Source organism: Candoia aspera, chromosome 4 (genome assembly GCF_035149785.1).
Source record: "Candoia aspera isolate rCanAsp1 chromosome 4, rCanAsp1.hap2, whole genome shotgun sequence".
Lineage (NCBI taxonomy): Eukaryota > Metazoa > Chordata > Lepidosauria > Squamata > Boidae > Candoia > Candoia aspera.
Window position 1 is genome coordinate 105,464,722 of NC_086156.1, and position 22,085 is coordinate 105,486,806.

General features: G+C 46.3%; 2 protein-coding genes across 2 annotated transcripts; both read left to right on the forward strand.

The window, feature by feature from the left end:
• Positions 1-2,718: 2,718 nt before the first annotated feature.
• On the forward strand, positions 2,719-4,904 carry LOC134496874 (olfactory receptor 4K3-like). Its single transcript, XM_063302590.1, has 2 exons — positions 2,719-3,664; positions 4,756-4,904. The coding sequence occupies exons 1-2, from the start codon at positions 2,719-2,721 to the stop codon at positions 4,902-4,904; spliced, it is 1,095 nt and encodes a 364-aa protein (XP_063158660.1).
• Positions 4,905-13,099: 8,195 nt separating this feature from the next.
• On the forward strand, positions 13,100-21,050 carry LOC134496875 (olfactory receptor 4K1-like). Its single transcript, XM_063302591.1, has 4 exons — positions 13,100-13,300; positions 16,738-16,747; positions 19,078-19,812; positions 20,902-21,050. The coding sequence occupies exons 1-4, from the start codon at positions 13,100-13,102 to the stop codon at positions 21,048-21,050; spliced, it is 1,095 nt and encodes a 364-aa protein (XP_063158661.1).
• Positions 21,051-22,085: the final 1,035 nt, after the last annotated feature.

Genomic DNA, 22,085 nt, shown 5'->3' on the forward strand with positions numbered 1-22,085 from the left:
CAATCCAACAACAGCAAGAGGGACAAGAATCAGCAGTGGCATGAATGAAGTTCAGGTCTCCCTTCAACTAATGGAAAATAATAGGGTGAGGGCTGATGTAATGTGTGGGAACAAGTAGCCAGAAAAAGCCTTCCCTGCTTGGTATTCATCGGTTTGATCCTCATCTTGCCAGCTGCTTCTTGAATCTTATTTCAAGAAAGTGGAGGAAGTAAGGAAACGGTTAGCTAAAGGAAAAATCTCCTTTGAGTGGAGCTGAGCTTTGGATATATACTCATGACTTTATGGATATATCTTTAGTTTGCTTGGTAACAGTGAAGAAGTGGTTTGCAAATGCCTTTTTCCAGAATGTTTTTCCAACTTTCTGGTCCAGTCTACATACAATCCTGGGGTCCTGCTGGTGTCTTCTCCAAGGACTACCTGAGTTCAGCCCTGCTTGCTGTTTTAGATCGGCCAAGACTGACTAGGTGCCCCTAACTAGCTAGGTGAGGAACGGGTTGCAAGGAGGAAAGGAAGAACGGCTCTCAAGCCTTAGTTATCTTTTTTTTAGTAGCTTTTTCAAGAGTAGTCAGGACTCAGTTATGCTGTTCACATGTAAATTTCCATCTGGAGGAAGTCTAGCCCAGTTGTAAACCACTGGCTTTGCACGTCATGTGCCCCAATTAAAGCATCTCTGTGTAATGGTTGCCTATTCTAAAACACTATCAGACTCATGAGCAGGAATTCAAAGGTATCTGATTTATTAAAGAATAATGTGCCGGATCACAGAGAAAGCTGAGAATGATGAAAGCGCGCCAAATGCAAACTAAAAACCCTTGGTGTAAATGAGATCCCTCCCCCCATAGAACCTTCCTAAGTTCACAATCCCAGGTGCTCCTAACGGTTTCTGATGGTCTGCGGGAAAAGTCCTTGAGCAGAGCACATAACCCAAACACATTCCATTGTAATGAACACAGATACAGAGCTTGGTACAAGGTTTCACAGCAGCTCCCTCCCAAACAGAAACGCACACCAGCGCCATGGCATGTGAAACGTTACGATGTATACTGTACATTGAAACAGTGAACATGACACTCTACTTAAAATGAGCAGGGACAAGATAAGGGAACATATTCTGAGGAGGAGTAGCATGTGTGAATACAAAGATCTGAGTTCTGTGGCTAAATAGAGACCCAGCGGTAAAAGCATCAGGCTAGAACCAGGGAGACCCTGAGCTCCAGTCCTGCCTCAGGCATAAAGCCAGCTGGGTGATCTTGGGCTAGTCACCCTCTCTCAGTCCTAGGAAGAAGAAGGCAATGGTAAACCCTTCCAAAAAGACTTGCCAAGAAAACTAATGCTATGGCCTGAGATCCTAACTCTAACCCACTCAAGACATGGCTTAGTGGCAGAGGAATTACTGCATTCCTATTTGAAAGGGGATGCTTGAATTATTAGGAAGATGCCACCATACAAGCAAAATGAAATGCCGTAAGAATCTTTAGAAACCCAGAGCAGAAAAATGGAAATTACCTGCATTCTCCATGGTCCAAAATTCATAATCTGGTCTCAGATTCTTGGCAGATTGCCCCAGGAATTCCCTTACAAGCCCACCTTGTGTGATATTCTAAAACAATGTAGACTGAAGCATGTGGCAAGAAGGTATGCCCTGCAACATTGGCACATGTGGATGGATGTCAAAGATGAAAATCTGTTGGAGTGTTGCATAAAAAAAATGAAAAAATATTAATTTTGCCCTTGAGGTAGCAGATACAGATTGCACTAAGGTCAGGGAACATTTAGATATTTCCACACTAGCAATTAGAACATCTTCAGGAGTCCTCCAACCATTATTGTGCCAACATAACGGTAACACTTTGGGATGTAATTCTTAAAGTAACTGTTCAATTCTAGCTGGATGATGTTGAAGTCACTAGCGCAGACCTGATTTTTGTCCTTTACTAAGGACAGCCAAAGAGCTTCTGGATTAAACTATGACCACCTCATTTGACATTATATCTTCTGCCAGCAGCCAAGCATTGGTGAAGGCCCCAGAATTAGGAGATGATAGTGTTATTTAGCCCAATGTTTCACATGTTCATATGTGTGGGCTTCAACTGTCAGAATTTTCAGCAAAGCTTATGCTTGGCTGGGGAATTCTGGGACTCAAGTCCACACATCCAGAAGTTGCCAAAATGAAGAAAAACTGATTTCGCCTATTGTTATTTGCTTTTATTTTATTTTTTTAAACTAAAAATTAGCAGTACATTATCTTTGAATTTGAAGGTTCTGTGGGCTATCGTGGGTTACTTTAAATGTTGATAGAGGTATAATTTTGAGACAGACATAATTTTATATAAATCCACTACGAACAAAAGTCATGAGTTAGCTATATATCACACTATGCTGGAACATAAGATAACTATGAATTGTTTAACTTCTGCTTACTCTGTCCAGCTCATATACAGGAAGGGTTAGAAAGTTTTTCCTGAATACCCACTCACCAAAAACCTACATATTTTGGAGAATGGCCTGTTTCTCCATGTAGACAAACTTTTGAGCAGAGTGCACAATCCACGTTGTGTTGAATGGAACTGAGAGGATGTGTAATGTCTGGATCACTAGGACAGAAAAGAAGGCAGCTGATCCACAAATCAACTTTGACTTGACTTCATCTGTGTTGGAAGTAGCTCATTCATGGTCTGTTTTCCCCTCCCAATTTTCTCACTGATAGGTAAGAAGTGGATGGCATGGAGAAACAAGACTACAGTGACCGAATTTGTTTTGCTGGGCCTCTCTCCATCTTGGGAAATGCAGCTGTTCTTGTTTACCTTCTTCCTCCTCCTTTATGCAGTAACGCTCTTCAGCAACATCTTCATCGTCTTGGTGATTTCAAAGAACCACCACCTTTTTAACTCGCCCATGTTCTTTCTGTTGAGTCATCTGGCTCTCCTAGATATCGGCTTGGCCTCCTTTGCAACCCCCAGGGCTCTCCTTGGTTTCCTTACCCAGTGTCAAACTATCTCCTTCCAGAGCTGCATGACACAAATCTTCCTCATTCACCTCTTTGCAGGTGGTGAGATGCTTTTGCTAACAGTTATGGCCTATGATCGATACGTGGCCATCTGCCACCCTCTCCACTATGCCTCAGTCATGAGCCAGCACCACTGCATGGGATTTGTGCTAGCCTCTTGGGCTGGGGGGCTCCTCCACGCCAGTGTGCAGTTGGGCTTCATCATAAGCGCGCCATTCTGTGGACCCAATCAGGTAGACAACTTCTTCTGCGATATCCCCTTGATCATCAAGTTAGCCTGTGTGGACCCCTACCCCTTAGAGGTCATGATGGTGACCAACAGTGGCATCTTATCATTGGTGTGCTTTGTGGCATTGCTTGTCTCCTATGGACTCATACTCTCCACAGTCCATTCCAGACACCCCTCTGAGGGGTCCTCTAAGGCTTTCTCCACATGTACTTCACATCTCATGGTGCTCATCATGTACTTTGGGCCTGGCATATTCATTTACGTGCGTCCACATACCCGTTTCATGTTTGACAAAGTGATTTCTGTCTTCTATACAAATGTTACCCCTTTTCTCAATCCTGCCATCTATGCTCTGAAGAATAAGGAGATGTGGGCTGCCATGGGGAGGTTGGTGGCAAGACATTCAGGACAGGTCTCTGCACAAGTTCGTGCTAATGCAGCAGGAAGACGTTCCTGGTGGAGACACACGAGGAAATGGTGTCCACGCAGGACAGTCTTGAACTCTGTGTCATTGTTACAAATTGTATAATCTATGGATTCTTGAATTAAAGGACTGATTGAAATAAAGAGTCAAAACAGTAAAATGGTACAAGAGTTACCATGAATCCCATCTTATTTAGGGGCAATTATAACTTTATGCATTTTTACCTTCATGAACTATAGAACAAAGTTCTCACTTTTAAACCCCCCTTTGCCAGGTATTGTGACACTTGCCTTCACAGGTGAGATTTATTTATGTATTTATTAAATGTCTCTGTTGCCCATCTTGTGTACAACAACTCTTTACCTCATGGGAGATATGATGACAACCAAAGATGTCTTTCAAATACCCAGTCTGCCCTACAGCCCTGCAATTTCCCCATAATCCCCCATTGCTGCTTATCTTCTTGATATCAGCCAAGGACAACTGGGTGCTATCACTTTTCTGGGCAATGCCTTTGAGATGAGCTTAATACTTGGAAACTGTTTCCATGCCATTTTCTTGCCAATGTCATGGAAATGGTGCCGTTGGTTTCTTCTAGGATTTTTGACCTCTCAACCTAGCAGGTAGCACTGGGATTCTGGGATTGTCCCCCATATAAGCTTGAACTGGGCTTGACCCTTTTTATCTTCTGGGCTCAGGAAAAATAAAGGCAGGTATGGTCTTTCATTATGCTAGCCTTATATTGATATAATTGATTGGTACAAGAGTAACAATCTTAGAGAAGGTTTCCAAAATTATTTACATTCTTCACTTTTCATTTTAGAACACTGTTAATGCATACATACTGGCCTACACATGAAATGAATATAATAATTTTGTAACGTCTGGCCTATATTTGAGCCAGAATGTGCAGGGCTTCCCCGAGGCCTGAAAAATATTTCAAGGGGTCCTCCAGAGTCAAAAAGTTGAGAAAGGCCGCTTGGATCCCTCACTATGCAAGACTCACAGCCTGCAGGGCTGAAAACTCCCATCACTCACCATCCTGCACCATGGCAGAACCGAAGTTCTCTTCTGCCTTACCTGTTAAATTTGCAGATTGTGCTGAAGGAAGGAAGTGCAGACTCTGCCCCACATCGATTCTCCTGAAAGTCACCAAGGACTTGACAGGAGGCTGGGTACCAGTGCTGGTGAATGAATCCTCGACAGAAAGTGTGGTGTTGCTGGCCTTTATTGAGGCAGTGTAGCACCCTCTGCCCAAGCAATCATTGCTTGACTTGGTTAGTTTGGGGAACTAGTGATGTGTCTCAAACCTGCCTTTAACAGCAAAAGTTATTCAGGAGGTAGAAGGGCTGTAGTTGCAGAGAGCCCTGGAGAAAACAAATTATCGGGACCTTTCCCAGTCAGGATCCAGGCTGAGCTACAGTACGAAGATGACACTGATTGCTCTTTGGGATGATGTAAGGTAAGACCAGAAGGGGGGAAGTGTGAGCTGCCTAGTCCTCTTTGGTTTCAGACCTGCCTTTGATACCCTCATTCATGATATCCTTCTGAAGCATCTCTGAAGATGTGGAATGGGTGGTCCAGTGTTACCGTGGGCCTCTTCCTTCCTCCAGGGCCTGGTGTATGTGGTGGTGGTGGGAGAGAAAAGGTTGAAGTGGAAGGCTCTGCACTCTGCAGTTCCACAGGGACGAAGCGTCCTCTACTATTTAACATGTATGTGAAGCCTCTGTAAGAGGACATACTTCAACATGGGGTCAGATATCACCAGCCTGTGGTGATACTTGTGTACCTCAGCTCTGACCTGAAAATGAAATGTGATCAAAGCACTGTCCCAGTTCCTCCCAGTCCAGAGGAACACACCCAGGCTCAATCCATGGAAGACAGAACAGCTGTGGGCTCAGAGGCCCACTTCTTTTGGGTTCATGGGTTCTGCATAGAGTTGTGCTGCCCCATTATGGATTGAAATCCAGGCATCCTTCCTGTCTCATCGTTCTTGCTCAGTGACCAGGTGGCAGGTGTGGACATGTGGCCCTCGCACACCTCAGTCTTGTGAACCGGTTATCACCTTCTTCAACCAGGAAGCCCTGTGCATGGTCACTCATGCCTTAATTACTTCTAGGTTGGAGTACTGCAATGCATACATGGGGCTGCCTTTAAAGACCACTTGGAGTTGACAACTGGCCCAGAATGCAATGTCTAAAGTAGTTAGGGGCATTCTTCAGTTTGCCCATGTAACACCGTTACTGCACTGGTTAACAGTGGGTTTCTGGAGGTTATTGAACTTGTCATCTCTAAAGCCCTGCATAACTCAAGACGTGGATATCTGTGGGACCACCTTCTCCCAGTAGTATCTGCCAACCCAGTAAGACTGGGAAGGAAGTTCCTCTTTGGGTCCTACTTTATGAGAATGCTATCATTAAGGACCCCAGCGTAAGGCTCTCTTAGTTGCCACTCCTACCCTATGGGACATCATTTTCTCTGCAGAGCAGCCACATTCCTCCTAGGATTCAGCAAGGTCATCCAAGAAGCCTTCAGGAAGTTGAGTGCAGATGCTGCCCTTGCATGCTGTGTTTGCTTTAATAGAAGAGTGATTTCAAGGAGCATCGAAATATGGATGGTCAACATGGTCTTCTTTTACTATTTCAATGTTTGTTATGCCTCTTGGAGCTGGCTGTGAGTGCAGTGGCCTCTGAACTAATTCATTAATGAATAAATCCCGTGACTGTACTATCAATCTCATTCATAGAGCTTAGATTTCTGCAAAACCTCACTACCAAATACCACTACCCCATGTGAAACACAGTTGGCTTCTCTGAAATAATTTATTGATGAGAACTTACAGAAAGTCTTCATCTGACCCTCCTCCTCCCCTGCTTGCGCTCCTGCCTTTTCTGTTACGAAGAATGTGTCCCGAAATATACACTGCAACTATCACTTCCTGAACTCTGTAACCATGAAGGATCACCATCCTCTCCTCCTCCTCACTGAGCCATTCAAACAATGGCAGTGGGCATGCATTTTACCAAGCTAGATGTCCAGCAGTCTTCCAATTTGATTTGCATCAAAGAGCGTTACAAGTATTTCACTGCTTCTGATTTGCATTAGGGGAGTCTGAAAATATGGTCATGTCCTTTAGATCTACCAGTGCCCCAGTAGTCGTATTGCAATGTCTTAATCATCGTTTTACGATGGGGGGGGGTAAATTTTTGATTGAGTATTTGGACAATTTGAGGAATCTGAAGATTCTGACATCTGGGCACTCCTTCCATGTCTTCCTGAATATTGCCCCTACACCAAGCCAGAGAAATTCACCTTTAATGTGATCTGGGAACAGTTTGATCCTGTTGGACCCGAGGAAGTGGACAGGATCCTCCAGACAGTAAATGCCACCCCTTGCCAATTAGATCCATGTCCCTTCTGGCTGGTGAAAGCAGCTCGGGAGGTGACATGTGGTTGGGTCCATGCGATGGTAAACACATCCTGGAGGGAGGGGGTGTTTCCAGCTGCCTTTAAGGAGGCACTGGTACAACCCCTCCTCAAGAAGCCATCACTGGATCCTACTGTACTGGATAATTTTCGTCCAGTCTCCCACCTCCCCTTTTTGGGGAAAGTGGTTGAGAAAGTGGTGGCATTACAACTCCAGAGGATTCTGGAGGAAACGGATTATCTAGACCCCTTTCAGTCAGGTTGCAGGCCTGGATATGGGACAGAAACGGCACTGGTGGCACTTATGGATGATCTCTGGCGGGAGCGGCATGGGGGTAGTGCATCCATCCTCGCTCTTCTTGGCCTCTCAGTGGCTTTCGATACCATCGACCATGGTATCCTTTTGGATCGGCTCAGGGAGTTGAGGGTGGGCGGCGTAGTTTTGCGCTGGTTCACCTCCTTCCTCCAAGGCCGGTCCCAGTCGGTGGTGATGGGGGGGAGAGATCCGACCCACGACCTCTCCTTTGTGGGGTGCTGCAGGGTTCGGTTCTCTCTCTTCTCCTATTTAACATCTACATGAAACCGCTGGGCGAGATCATCCGTCACCATGGGATGAGGTATCATCAGTATGCCGATGATACTCAATTGTACATCTCCATCCCAGGTGAGGTAAGTGATGCTGTGGCTGCCCTCTCTCGGTGCCTGGGGGCTGTAGGGAACAACAGGCTTCGGCTGAACCCTGGTAAGACGGAGTGGCTGTGGGTTAAGGGTTCCTCCGTATCCGGGACTTTGTCATCTTTAGTTCTGGATGGGGTTGCACTGCCCCAGACAGACCCGGTGTGTAACCTGGGCGTTCTCATGGACTCACAGTTCCTGCTGGAAGAGCAGGTGGCAGCCGTGGCCGGAAGGGCCTTTGCACAGCTTCGTGTTGTGCACCAGTTGCGCCCTTTCCTGAATCAGGAAGCCCTTCGGACGGTCACTCATGCCCTTGTTATCTCCCATATAGACTACTGCAATGCGCTCTACATGGGGCTACCCTTGAAGAGTATCCAGAAGCTTCAGCTGGTCCAGAATGCAGCTGCCTGGGCTATTTTTGGCGCCCCTAGAAGGGCGCACAAAACACCTTTGCTACGTGATACCAGTTTGCTTCCGGTTCCAATTCAAGGTGTTGGTTATCACCTTTAAAGCCCTACATGGCATGGGACCGGGTTACCTAAGGGGCCACCTCTTCCCCATATCATCAGCCCATCCCACCCGCTCATGCAGAGAGGGCATGCTGCGGACCCCGTCAATAAGAGAATTCCATCTGGCGGGGTTCAGGAGGCGGGCCTTCTCAGCAGTAGCGCCCGCCCTTTGGAACATCTTGCCCCTGGAGGTAAGATTAGCCCCATCGCTTTTAGCCTTCCTTAGGAAGTTGAAGACCTGGCTCTGCGACCGGGCTTGGGGCAGGGAGGAGAATCGACATACTTGGGGTTGGCTGGTGCCTTGAAGTGCCCCTCCTACAGGATGGTTGAAGAGATCATAGCCATCTGGATTTTATGAGCTGGGGTAGTTAAGAAATTGTTTTGGCTTTTAATGGAATTTTATTGGAATTTTACTGTGTTTTTATTTGAGTTTTTATTGTATATTTATTCTGTGTTGTAAACCGCCCAGAGTCCCTCTGGTCAGAGGAGATTGGTGGTGATGAATTCGATAAATAAATCAATAAATGAAAGCTTATATTGGACTGTTGCAGCGACCACAGTTCCTTAAATGGAACTGAAATGCAACTAGCAAATATCCATACTATTTTGGGAGCTCCCTTGCACACTAACAGGAATATACAGCTTTCTCTGGGAATTACCCATGTTTACCACCAATTTGTTCCTAATTTTGCTCCACTAATCCAACCGGTGACTTGTCTTTCTAAGAAACTAGTTGCCTTCTTCGATGTTCTGTTCACATTCCAATGGTCAACAAACCACTTTGTTTGTGTTTGTTTATTTGCTTGCTTTACTTAAATATGCATTTACTTCTCAGTCCATCCCATTATCCAGGTCCAAACCACCTCTTTGCTGAGCAGGCAATGCTTCTATTTCACTTTGAGAGCTATATTTTTACCATTTGCTCCAGTATTTCAGGGAAACCTCCTGTCTCATGCAAAGAACGGTTGGCCGTCAATGTTTCAGCACTGCCAGCATCTGCTCAATATCCTATCAAGGTCCAAACTGACCACAAGAATTTGGAATGCTTAATAAAGTGGCAGGTTCCTTGTTTTAACTTTAGCTTGGCAGAACAAAGAAATATGTTGTTCGCTTGCTGAGATTTTGGGCACCTAGAGTTCAAATGGAGAACTCCACTCCTGGCCCTGAGTTGCATGGCCCAGCAGACATGACTCAAGCAAGCAAGCAAGCAAAGCCATATTCCATTGCAAAAGTCCACTGCAAATTTAGGCATTCTCCTCTCTTCTTCAAGTCACCTCCCTGGGTGTGCTGCTCACCAACTTTGACTCACTAACTTTTTAACAAGCCTCCTGAGCATTGTGGTGAACTTGCCCACAGAGTCACCACTGAACATATCTCTTTGCCTTCTGGGATCAGAGGTGATTTGTCATGACATGGAACCACCAAGTGCCACCAAAGACTGCAATACGAGTCTTTTCTTTTTTTTAACACACTCTCTCTCTCCCTTCCTTTCTTATTCCTCCATCTCACTGAACATCTGAAGTCTTGATGGAAGCCACAAACCTTCGCTGAGGCACAGAAAAAGAATTTCCTTCCTGGTGAGCTTGATTTTACAACTCCTTGTTCTCTGGGATCTTTTCTTTTTCCCTTAAAGGTGTTTGAGATAAATCAGGAAAGTTTTCACAAACCCCAAGAAGCATTACAAGCTATCTACTATCTGAGTGAAATTCATTTTTTGTTCAGCATTTGCTGCCTCTCAAGTCAACATGAATCCTCCATTTACATCTGCCTTTTGTGTTGTTATTATTATAAGCGCCCACATTATCCTGGTCTAGTGGCTTTGGGTGTTCTTATTTAACCATTATATATATTGCTGAATATTATTGCTTCTGCTGTTTTAGGTAACTCAGCTAAATTGACAGGTTGGGACGGTCATTCTTGGTCCTCACTAATCTTCTGCGTGTGAAGGTGAGTGTGAAATTAATTGGGTGCCTCGTTTCTTGATAGAGGAAGAGAAGCCAGAAGTTACTGAAATACTACTTTTCTTGGAAAGCTGTTGCATTGCAGGCCACCGGCTTATCCACGGAGTTTCTGGCACAGGGTAATCATTGCTCTTTGATAGTGTAGAGTTATTTCTCTGCCCTTGGAAGACAATCATGCCCTCCAGAGGTTGTGGGTTCTGCTCCCATCAATCTCAGCCAGCACAGCTTTTGACTGGGGTGGGGAGGTGTCTTTTTCAACACATCCAAAGGGTACCGCTTGCAGTATCTGCTGTCAGAAAGGTTGCGTGCTTTAGAGAAAATCAGAACAAGGGATGTGGGAGGCAAAATGCTGAAAAGAAACTTTGCTTATCTAAGAGTCCTGAAAGGGGAAACCTGTAAACAAAAATTTAACTTAAAATCCTTGATAATGGGGACAATGAAGAAGAGATGGCCCCCAGCCCCAAGGTGAAAGCTACTCTGGAATATATACCCAGTTTAGCCCCTATTGTTGCAGGAGTGAGAAGGCGGGAAACCCTTCTAAGAAAACATGAATATTTGTGGTTGGTTGATTCAAAGTGTGCTTTAAAGGGCCAGATGGTTCTTGTCGTCATCATCATCATCATCATCATCATCATCAGGAATTCTTTTAACCCTGAGCCTAGAAAACCAAATATGTAACTCTGTTTCATATAGAGGAGCAGGAGAAGAGGAATAGTTGAGAAAACCTGGCTAAAGCCACAATAGGAGCTGAGAAGAATATGTAACCCTTCAGGGAAAAGATGTGTAGACAACCTTATCTCCAGGTTTTTTCGAGCTCCTGTGTTAATTCAATTATATCAGTATTCTGTCCAAGGTCAAAGAATTTTAAAATGATTGGGAGATTTTTGTGATGGGGACATCCCATATTATTCCTCTTGGCAACTAGCGTGCAAGTGAGATTGAGAAAGGGATAGATTCACGCTACCCTCTCCAATCAGCATCACGGCTGAGCAAGGATTTGAAGTAGACTTCCGCTCTGATAGACAGAAGGCTACTTTCTCCCTCTGTGAAACTACCCTTTCAAGGACTTCCAGCCTATGACATCCCAGAAGGGTAGTCAATCAGGGAGCCCTTCAAATGTCTTCCCAGGACTGTCCCAATCCAACAACAGCAAGAGGGACAAGAATCAGCAGTGGCATGAATGAAGTTCAGGTCTCCCTTCAACTAATGGAAAATAATAGGGTGAGGGCTGATGTAATGTGTGGGAACAAGTAGCCAGAAAAAGCCTTCCCTGCTTGGTATTCATCGGTTTGATCCTCATCTTGCCAGCTGCTTCTTGAATCTTATTTCAAGAAAGTGGAGGAAGTAAGGAAATGGTTAGCTAAAGGAAAAATCTCCTTTGAGTGGAGCTGAGCTTTGGATATATACTCATAACTTTATGGATATATCTTTAGTTTGCTTGGTAACAGTGAAGAAGTGGTTTGCAAATGCCTTTTTCCAGAATGTTTTTCCAACTTTCTGGTCCAGTCTACATACAATCCTGGGGTCCTGCTGGTGTCTTCTCCAAGGACTACCTGAGTTCAACCCTGCTTGCTGTTTTAGATCGGCCAAGACTGACTAGGTGCCCCTAACTAGCTAGGTGAGCAATGGGTTGCAAGGAGGAAAGGAAGAACGGCTCTCAAGCCTTAGTTATCTTTTCTTTAGTAGCTTTTTCAAGAGTAGTCAGGACTCAGTTATGCTGTTCACATGTAAATTTCCATCTGGAGGAAGTCTAGCCCAGTTGTAACCACTGGCTTTGCACGTCATGTGCCCCAATTAAAGCATCTCTGTGTAATGGTTGCCTATTCCAAAACACTATCAGACTCGTGAGCAGGAATTCAAAGGTATCTGATTTATTAAAGAATAGTGTGCCGGATCACAGAGAAAGCTGAGAATGATGAAAGCGCGCCAAATGCAAACTAAAAACCCTTGGTGTAAATGAGATCCCTCCCCCCATAGAACCTTCCCAAGTTCACAATCCCAGGTGCTCCTAACGGTTTCTGATGGTCTGCGGGAAAAGTCCTTGAGCAGAGCACATAACCCAAACACATTCCATTGTAATGAACACAGATACAGAGCTTGGTACAAGGTTTCACAGCAGCTCCCTCCCAAACAGAAACGCGCATCAGCGCCATGGCATGTGAAACGTTGCGATGTATACTGTACATTGAAACAGTGAACATGACACTCTACTTAAAATGAGCAGGGACAAGATAAGGGAACATATTCTGAGGAGCAGTAGCATGTGTGAATACAAAGATCTGAGTTCTGTGGATAAATAGAGACCTAGTGGTAAAAGCATCAGGCTAGAACCAGGGAGACCCTGAGCTCCAGTCCTGCCTCAGGCACAAAGCCAGCTGGGTGATCTTGGGCTAGTCACCCTCTCTCAGTCCTAGGAAGAAGGAGGCAATGACAACCCCTTCGGAAATGAGTTTATATATTAAAGAGATAATTATATATAAATACCCTGTGAACAAGTCATGAGTTAGCTTCAGTATATACCACAGTATGATGGAACATAGGATAACTATGAGTTGTATAATTTCTGCTTACTCTCTTCAGTTCCTGTACAGAAAGGGTTAGAAAGTTTTTTCTGAATAGACAAAGACTAAATAATACAGGTTTTGGAGAATGGCCTGTTTCCCCATGTACACAAACCTATGAGCAGAAGTGCACAATCCACCTTGTGTTGAATGGAACTGAGAGGATGTGTAATGTCTGGATCACTAGGACAGATAAGAAGGCAGCTGATCCACAAATCAACTTTGACTTGACTTCATCTGTGTTGGAAGTAGCTCATTCATGGTCTGTTTTCCCCTCCCAATTTTCTCACTGATAGGTAAGAAGTGGATGGCATGGAGAAACGAGACTACAGTGACCGAATTTGTTTTGCTGGGCCTCTCTCCATCTTGGGAAATGCAGCTGTTCTTGTTTACCTTCTTCCTCCTCCTTTATGCAGTAACGCTCTTCAGCAACATCTTCATCGTCTTGGTGATTTCAAAGAACCACCACCTTTTTAACTCGCCCATGTTCTTTCTGTTGAGTCATCTGGTGTAATGATTGCCTAAACCCAAATACTCAGTCTCACCAGCTCGGGCTTAAAGATAACTGATTTATTAAAGGAATAGTATGCAAATACAGAGAAAGCTGAGAATGAGCAAAAGCGCGCCAAATACAAACTTAAAAGCCTTGCTTGTGGGCAGGGCCCGCCTCGTCGCCCGTCAGGACGCTCCCCCTCCCAGGTGCTGAATGCCGTTAGACGCGCCTGGGAACGTAACCTTGAACAGGAGCGCAAACCCAAACATGCATTCCAAGCCCTCAAAACAAGGGAGTGCAACAGAATGGAAAAACCCCGGGTGAAGGGATACGGAACAGAGAATGACATGTGAAACGTTACAATGTTAACCAGACATTAGAATGAGAACATGACATATTGCCCCCCCAAAAGAAATCAGGGAGCCGGTTTGTCAGGATAGGCAGAGTGGAATTGGGCTACGAGACAAGGAGAATGCACGTCTGGCGCAGCAACCCATTCAGGATGAGGGAAATGTTTCCAGCGGACGAGGTATTGTAGAGTAGAGCGCTGGCGTCTGGAATCGAGAATAGATGCCACCTCGAAGTGCTGCTGGTTGTCTATCATGAGGGGAGGTGGAGGAGTGGGTTGCGGATGCCAACGGTCCGATGACAGGCAGGGTTTGAGTAAGCTACAATGGAAAACAGGATGTAAACGTTTAAGGTTGTGAGGTAAATCAAGTTTAAACGTAACAGGGTTGAGTTGAGCAACAATTGGAAAAGGACCGACAAATTTAGGACCAAGTTTTTTAGAGGGTTGTGGGGACTTGATAAATTTAGTTGATAAGTAGACTTTATCCCCGACTGCAAAGGATGGTTCTGGGGAACGCTTGGCATCAGCATGGCGTTTATAGGTAGCTTGGGCATGGTGGAGAGCGAGTAGAATATTAGACCATGAGTCTTTGAGAGAGTCTGCCCAGCCAGTGAGGGTGGCTGGGAGTGGTTGAGGATGAGGAAGTTCAGGAATAGGAACAAATTCACGTCCAAAAACTGTTTTAAAGGGAACTTGACCAGTGGTTTGATGAATGGAATTGTTGTAAGCGACCTCAGCAAATGGGAGTAGATCGACCCAGTTGTCTTGTTGGTAGTTAACAAAAGCTCTGAGGTATTGTTCTAATGTAGAATTAACCGCCTCTGTAGATCCGTCCGTTTCCGGATGCCAGGCAGTAGAAAGTGATTGTTTCGTACCCAAAAGTTTTAAAAATGCCCGCCAAAATTGTGACGTAAATTGTGTGCCTCTGTCACTCACCAAACGGGCGGGGATACCGTGGAGGCGGTACACGTGGATGAGGAAGAGGCGTGCCAGCTGTTGTGCGGTGGGGATAGAAGCGCATGGGATAAAGTGGGCCTGCTTGGAGAAGAAGTCTTTGACGACCCAAATGACAGTTTTTCGTTGACTAGGGGGTAGATCAACGATAAAATCCATGGAGATATCTTGCCAAGGGACAGACGGAGTGGCCACGGGTTGAAGGAGACCCTGGGGCTTGCCCGGTTTGCGCTTTATCGCCGCACATACAGGGCACGCAGTGACATATTCCTTTAAGTCTTTGAGTAAAGTGGGCCACCAGAATTGGCGGCGAACGAGGTGCAAAGTTTTCACGTAGCCGAAATGCCCCGCTAGTTTGTCATCGTGGCAGCGCTGGAGTATGGTTTTTCGCAGTGCTTCGGGTACATAGAGACGATCGTTGCGCCAGGCAAGATCATCGGTGAAAGTTAACATGTGTCTGTTGGTTTGTAACCAAGTATCTGTTTTAAGGTGGGAGAGCAACTGTTGTTGCAAATCGGAGGGAATTGACAAGGGAGGCGAGCCGCTGGAAGGCTGAGCGGCTGGAGGCGGAGTCGATTGTGCTCGGGTCTGGCTGCGAGTCACCGCTGCCAGACTTAACTGTTTGTCGGTCCAGACGGTGCCTTGGACCGTTGGCCCTGGGCCAGCATCTTGGGGTCTGCGCGAGAGTGCATCAGCCAAAAAGTTTTTCTTGCCTGGTATGAATTTAAGAGTGAAGTCAAAGCGGCTGAAGAACTCAGCCCAGCGCAGCTGTTTCGGACTGAGTTTTCGGCTGGTGCTTAGAGCTTCCAGGTTTTTATGGTCAGTCCAGACCTCAAAAGGGTTGGAAGTACCTTCCAATAGGTGTCGCCATGTCTCTAAAGCCGTTTTTACAGCAAAAGCCTCCTTTTCCCAAACGTGCCATCGTCTCTCTGTTTCAGTGAATTTGCGAGAGAGGTAGGCACAGGGTTTTAAATCGCCAGATTGGTCAGATTGTAACAAGATTGCGCCTATGGAAAAATCAGAAGCATTGACTTGTACCACGAAGGGTTTAGAGGGGTTTGGATGCTGTAAAATTGGTTCTGTGGTAAAAAGTTGTTTGAGCGTTTCAAACGCTTGCTGACAGGCTGGAGTCCATTTAAGGAGCGCGCCTGGGTTCTTCGAACGTCGCGTATCCCCCTGTCCCTTGGTTTTTAACAGTTCCATAAGGGGGAGGGCGATTTCTGCAAAATTTTGGGCGAATGCCCGATAGAAATTAGAGAATCCAAGGAAACTTTGTAATTGTCTCCTGGTACGAGGAGGCTCCCATGCCACAATAGCTTCTACTTTTGCAGGGTCCATTTCAATGCCCTGAGCTGAAATTCGGTAACCTAGGTAATCAATTTGCGACTGATGAAACGCACATTTTGACAGTTTTGCATACAATTCTGCTTTTTTCAATTTAGTCAATACTTGACGCACCAAGTGGATATGTTCTGACATGGTTTCAGTATAAATCAATACATCATCCAAATATACCAGTACCCCTTTAAATAGGTGGTCATGCAAGACCTCATTGATTAACTGCATAAAAACCCCGGGTGCCCCAGATAAGCCAAAAGGTAAGACTTTATATTGGAAAGCCCCAAGAGGACAGTTAAATGCTGTTTTCCACTCATCCCCTTTCCTTATGCGAATGCGAAAATACGCTTCTCTCAAATCCAGTTTTGAGAAGATTTTGCCTCTGGCCAGATGTGATAACATATCTTTGATCAGGGGCAAAGGATATTTATTTAATATTGAGACCGCATTGAGCCCGCGGAAATCGGTACAGAGTCTTAATGACCCATCCTTTTTTGGCCGAAATAGGACAGGAGCTCCTACCGGGGAATTTGCCGGCTCAATGAAACCCCTAGCCAGGTTTTTGTCAATGAACTCCCTTAGCGTGGTAAGCTCTTTGGGAGACATGGGGTATATTTTTGGGTGAGGCAATTTTACATTTGGTAAAAACTCAATGGCACAGTCCGTTTTTCGGTGGGGTGGCAAGCGATCCGCTTCTTTTTCCCCAAATACTTCAGCAAAATCCTGATACTGATTGGGTAGTCCTTCAAGAGGGTGAAGCGTTTGCACAGTAGTATACGCTACCCCTCTACCCTCCATGTCCTCCAGTAAGTCCTTTTCGGGTACTTTGTAAAATCCATCTGCAAACGTTACAGTTCTATGGAGCCAGTTGATAAAAGGGTTTTGTTGCACAAACCAAGGCATTCCCAGGATTACCAGAGGGCCCCCCACTGGAGCTACCACAAATGGCAGCTTTTCTTGATGTGAGCCCATCTGCAAAGCGACCAGTCCCGTGGAAAGATTGACTGCTTTCCCTCCCGCCATAGTTCCATCCAATTGGGTGAAAATCATGGGTCTTGCCAAAGGGAACGTGGGCAGTTCGAGAGCTGCTACCACGTCAGGGTGCATTAGGGAACGGGAGCAACCCGAGTCTAGCATGGCCCACACTTCCACAGTTTTGGTTTTTGAGCTCAGTTTAACTTTAACAGTCAGTGTGGGGAAGTTTCCACTCACCGAATCATGGTTACGCCCGGTTTCTTCCACCTGCCCTAGGGCGCCCTTCAGGGCAGGTGGTAGGCTTTTCCCGCCGGCTGCTCGAATTGCAACTCTTCGTCCTCTTCTCCGAAGGGTAGGTCGGGGGGGTCCAGTTCTGCGAGGGCCGCCTTCAGTTTTCGCGGTGGAGCAGGAGCAGGCATCTTTACCGTGGGTTTCGTCTGTCGTTCCTCAGGACGGCGTCTCGGGCACGACGTGGCTCGATGCCCGTCTTTCCCACATCTGAGGCACTGACCCTTGGAGAACCGTTGCTCCCTCTCCTCTTCCCAGGTTTTCGGTTTGGGGCGGCTGGCAAGTCCAGATGTGCGCGCTCCTCTAGCAAGACGTGTTTGTCTAAGCTCTTTGGTATGGGCGTAGGTTCGTAGGGCATTTTCTGCGCTTCCCGCCAACTGAATCCACCCATATAGCGTTTTGGGATCGTCTCTGCCTAGCGCCCATCGAAGGATTTCGGGTTCTAGCCCCTGCTTGAACAATTCGATGATTGTTGGCTCAGACCAGTCTTCCACTTTTCCTGCTAAAGCTTTAAATTCCAACGCATATTTAGCAACTGAGAGGGATCCTTGGTAGAGTTTGCGCAGGTCATTTTTGGCCGTTTCTTGAGCTAGGGGGTCTTCGAAATGCTCCTTGAGTGCCCACAAAAATTCATCGAAGTCCTCTAACTCAGTTGCCTCAGCTTGGCATAGTTGCACATACCAATCCGCTGCCCTTCCTCTCAGCTTGTTGGCAATGAAATTGACCTTGCCATGTTCAGACTGAAAGTTCCGACCCCAATCTTCTATATAATGCTTGGCATTCGTAATAAAGAAGGAGAGCGTTGCGGGATCCCCATCAAACTTCACTCCAAATGGTGGGAAGGTTCTTACCGGCTCAGCTGGCTGTGGCGGTGCCGCGAATGACAGCGTACGCCGAGCCCCCACAGGTGGTCGATCCCTAGGAGGTCTTGCCTCTCGCTCTCCCCTTTGATGGGCTGATCGAGTCTTACTTCTCCCCCGGGTCGACAGGGTGCTGTGCCTGGGGTACTGTGACGGCTCTTCCTCCCAATCCTCCGGGGTGGGCTCTGCCTCTCTGGGCTGATCCTCTCTGGGTAGATCCTTGAGGATCGTCACTATTAAATCCATTTTATCTTCCAATGCCCTCATACGGGCCGGAGTGACCGGCTCCTCCGGGGGTTGGTTGGTTATCACCACCTTCGGTGACAAGGGGACTTCGTGCTCCCAGGTCAATTGGGGAGACCCCCTCCCCGTGGTTCTTTCCATAACAGATCTCTGTTCACTCCTGAGACTCTCCTGTATGGATGTCAGCAGCTCGTCCAATTGGGTATCTCGCAACTCCCGACGTGCTGCTCTTTGCGCTCTCGAGGTTAGCGCTGGCCGGCTTTTGGCCACCTCCCGCTCCTCTTCGCCTCCCTCACATACGCGAAGTTGAGGTTCGGTCATCGCTGGCGTTCCCTCTTATCCAAGGATTGGATGGGGCCAGCGGAAAATGAAAAAAATGATTCTCAGCTTTATGTAATGATTGCCTAAACCCAAATACTCAGTCTCACCAGCTCGGGCTTAAAGATAACTGATTTATTAAAGGAATAGTATGCAAATACAGAGAAAGCTGAGAATGAGCAAAAGCGCGCCAAATACAAACTTAAAAGCCTTGCTTGTGGGCAGGGCCCGCCTCGTCGCCCGTCAGGACGCTCCCCCTCCCAGGTGCTGAATGCCGTTAGACGCGCCTGGGAACGTAACCTTGAACAGGAGCGCAAACCCAAACATGCATTCCAAGCCCTCAAAACAAGGGAGTGCAACAGAATGGAAAAACCCCGGGTGAAGGGATACGGAACAGAGAATGACATGTGAAACGTTACAATGTTAACCAGACATTAGAATGAGAACATGACATCTGGCTCTCCTAGATATCGGCTTGGCCTCCTTTGCAACCCCCAGGGCTCTCCTTGGTTTCCTTACCCAGTGTCAAACTATCTCCTTCCAGAGCTGCATGACACAAATCTTCCTCATTCACCTCTTTGCAGGTGGTGAGATGCTTTTGCTAACAGTTATGGCCTATGATCGATACGTGGCCATCTGCCACCCTCTCCACTATGCATCAGTCATGAGCCGGCACCACTGCATTGGATTTGTGCTAGCCTCTTGGGCTGGGGGGCTCCTCCACGCCAGTGTGCAGTTGGGCTTCATCATAAGTGCACCATTCTGTGGACCCAATCAGGTAGACAACTTCTTCTGCGATATCCCCTTGATCATCAAGTTAGCCTGTGTGGACCCCTATCCCTTAGAGGTCATGATGGTGACCAACAGTGGCATCTTATCATTGGTGTGCTTTGTGGCATTGCTTGTCTCCTATGGACTCATACTCTCCACAGTTCATTCCAGACACCCCTCTGAGGGGTCCTCTAAGGCTTTCTCCACATGTACCTCACATCTCATGGTGCTCATCATGTACTTTGGGCCTTGCATATTCATTTACGTGCGTCCACATACCCGCTTCATGTTTGACAAAGTGATTTCTGTCTTCTATACAAATGTTACCCCTTTTCTCAATCCTGCCATCTATGCTCTGAAGAATAAGGAGATGAGGGCTGCCATGGGGAGGTTGGTGGCAAGACATTCAGGACAGGTCTCTGCACAAGTTCGTGCTAATGCAGCAGGAAGACGTTCCTGGTGGAGACACACGAGGAAATGGTGTCCACGCAGGACAGTCTTGAACTCTGTGTCATTGTTACAAATTGTATAATCTATGGATTCTTGAATTAAAGGACTGATTGAAATAGAGTCAAAACAGTAAAATGGTACAAGAGTTACCATGAATCCCATTTTATTTAGGGACAATTATAACTTTATGCATTTTTACCTTCATGAACTATAGAACAAAGTTCTCACTTTTAAACCCCCCTTTGCCAGGTATTGTGACACTTGCCTTCACAGGTGAGATTTATTTATGTATTTATTAAATGTCTCTGTTGCCCATCTTGTGTACAACAACTCTTTACCTCATGGGAGATATGATGACAACCAAAGATGTCTTTCAAATACCCAGTCTGCCCTACAGCCCTGCAATTTCCCCATAATCCCCCATTGCTGCTTATCTTCTTGATATCAGCCAAGGACAACTGGGTGCTATCACTTTTCTGGGCAATGCCTTTGAGATGAGCTTAATACTTGGAAACTGTTTCCATGCCATTTTCTTGCCAATGTCATTGAAATGGTGCCGTTGGTTTCTTCTAGGATTTTTGACCTCTCAACCTAGCAGGTAGCACTGGGATTCTGGGATTGTCCCCCATATAAGCTTGAACTGGGCTTGACCCTTTTTATCTTCTGGGCTCAGGAAAAATAAAGGCAGGTATGGTCTTTCATTATGCTAGCCTTATATTGATATAATTGATTGGTACAAGAGTAACAATCTTAGAGAAGGTTTCCAAAATTATTTACATTCTTCACTTTTCATTTTAGAACACTGTTAATGCATACATACTGGCCTACACATGAAATGAATATAATAATTTTGTAACGTCTGGCCTATATTTGAGCCAGAATGTGCAGGGCTTCCCCGAGGCCTGAAAAATATTTCAAGGGGTCCTCCAGAGTCAAAAAGTTGAGAAAGGTCGCTTGGATCCCTCACTATGCAAGACTCACAGCCTGCAGGGCTGAAAACTCCCATCACTCACCATCCTGCACCATGGCAGAACCGAAGTTCTCTTCTGCCTTACCTGTTAAATTTGCAGATTGTGCTGAAGGAAGGAAGTGCAGACTCTGCCCCACATCGATTCTCCTGAAAGTCACCAAGGACTTGACAGGAGGCTGGGTACCAGTGCTGGTGAATGAATCCTCGACAGAAAGTGTGGTGTTGCTGGCCTTTATTGAGGCAGTGTAGCACCCTCTGCCCAAGCATTCATTGCTTGACTTGGTTAGTTTGGGGAACTAGTGATGTGTCTCAAACCTGCCTTTAACAGCAAAAGTTATTCAGGAGGTAGAAGGGCTGTAGTTGCAGAGAGCCCTGGAGAAAACAAATTATCGGGACCTTTCCCAGTCAGGATCCAGGCTGAGCTACAGTACGAAGATGACACTGATTGCTCTTTGGGATGATGTAAGGTAAGACCAGAAGGAGAGAAGTGTGAGCTGCCTAGTCCTCTTTGGTTTCAGACCTGCCTTTGATACCCTCATTCATGATATCCTTCTGAAGCATCTCTGAAGGTGTGGAATGGGTGGTCCAGTGTTACCGTGGGCCTCTTCCTTCCTACAGGGCCTGGTGTATTTGGTGGTGGTGGGAGAGAAAAGGTTGAGGTGGAATGCTCTGCACTCTGCAGTTCCACAGGGACGAAGCGTCCTCTACTATTTAACATGTATGTGAAGCCTCTGTAAGAGGACATACATCAACATGGGGTCAGATATCACCAGCCTGTGGTGATACTTGTGTACCTCAGCTCTGACCTGAAAATGAAATGTGATCAAAGCACTGTCCCAGTTCCTCCCAGTCCAGAGGAACACACCCAGGCTCAATCCATGGAAGACAGAACGGCTGTGGGCTCAGAGGCCCACTTCTCTTGGGTTCATGGGTTCTGCATAGAGTTGTGCTGCCCCGTTATGGATTGAAATCCAGGCATCCTTCCTGTCTCATCGTTCTTGCTCAGTGACCAGGTGGCAGCTGTGGACATGCGGCCCTTCGCACACCTCAGTTTTATGAACCGGTTATCACCTTCTTCAACCAGGAAGCCCTGTGCATGGTCACTCATGCCTTAATTACTTCTAGGTTGGAGTACTGCAATGCATACATGGGGCTGCCTTTAAAGACCACTTGGAGTTGACAACTGGCCCACAATGCAGTGTCTAAAGTAGTTAGGGGCATTCTTCAGTTTGCCCATGTAACACCGTTACTGCACTGGTTAACAGTGGGTTTCTGGAGGTTATT

What these genes read in the sequence shown, in the direction of transcription:
- LOC134496874 (XM_063302590.1), top strand. Translation starts at nt 2,719, where the DNA reads ATGGCATGGAGAAACAAGACTACAGTGACCGAATTTGTTTTGCTGGGC. An exon ending in ACAGGTCTCTGCACAAGTTC is followed by an intron (nt 3,665 to 4,755) that starts GTGCTAATGCAG and finishes TTAAATTTGCAG; the next exon opens with ATTGTGCTGAAGGAAGGAAG.
- LOC134496875 (XM_063302591.1), top strand. Translation starts at nt 13,100, where the DNA reads ATGGCATGGAGAAACGAGACTACAGTGACCGAATTTGTTTTGCTGGGC. An exon ending in ACAGGTCTCTGCACAAGTTC is followed by an intron (nt 19,813 to 20,901) that starts GTGCTAATGCAG and finishes TTAAATTTGCAG; the next exon opens with ATTGTGCTGAAGGAAGGAAG.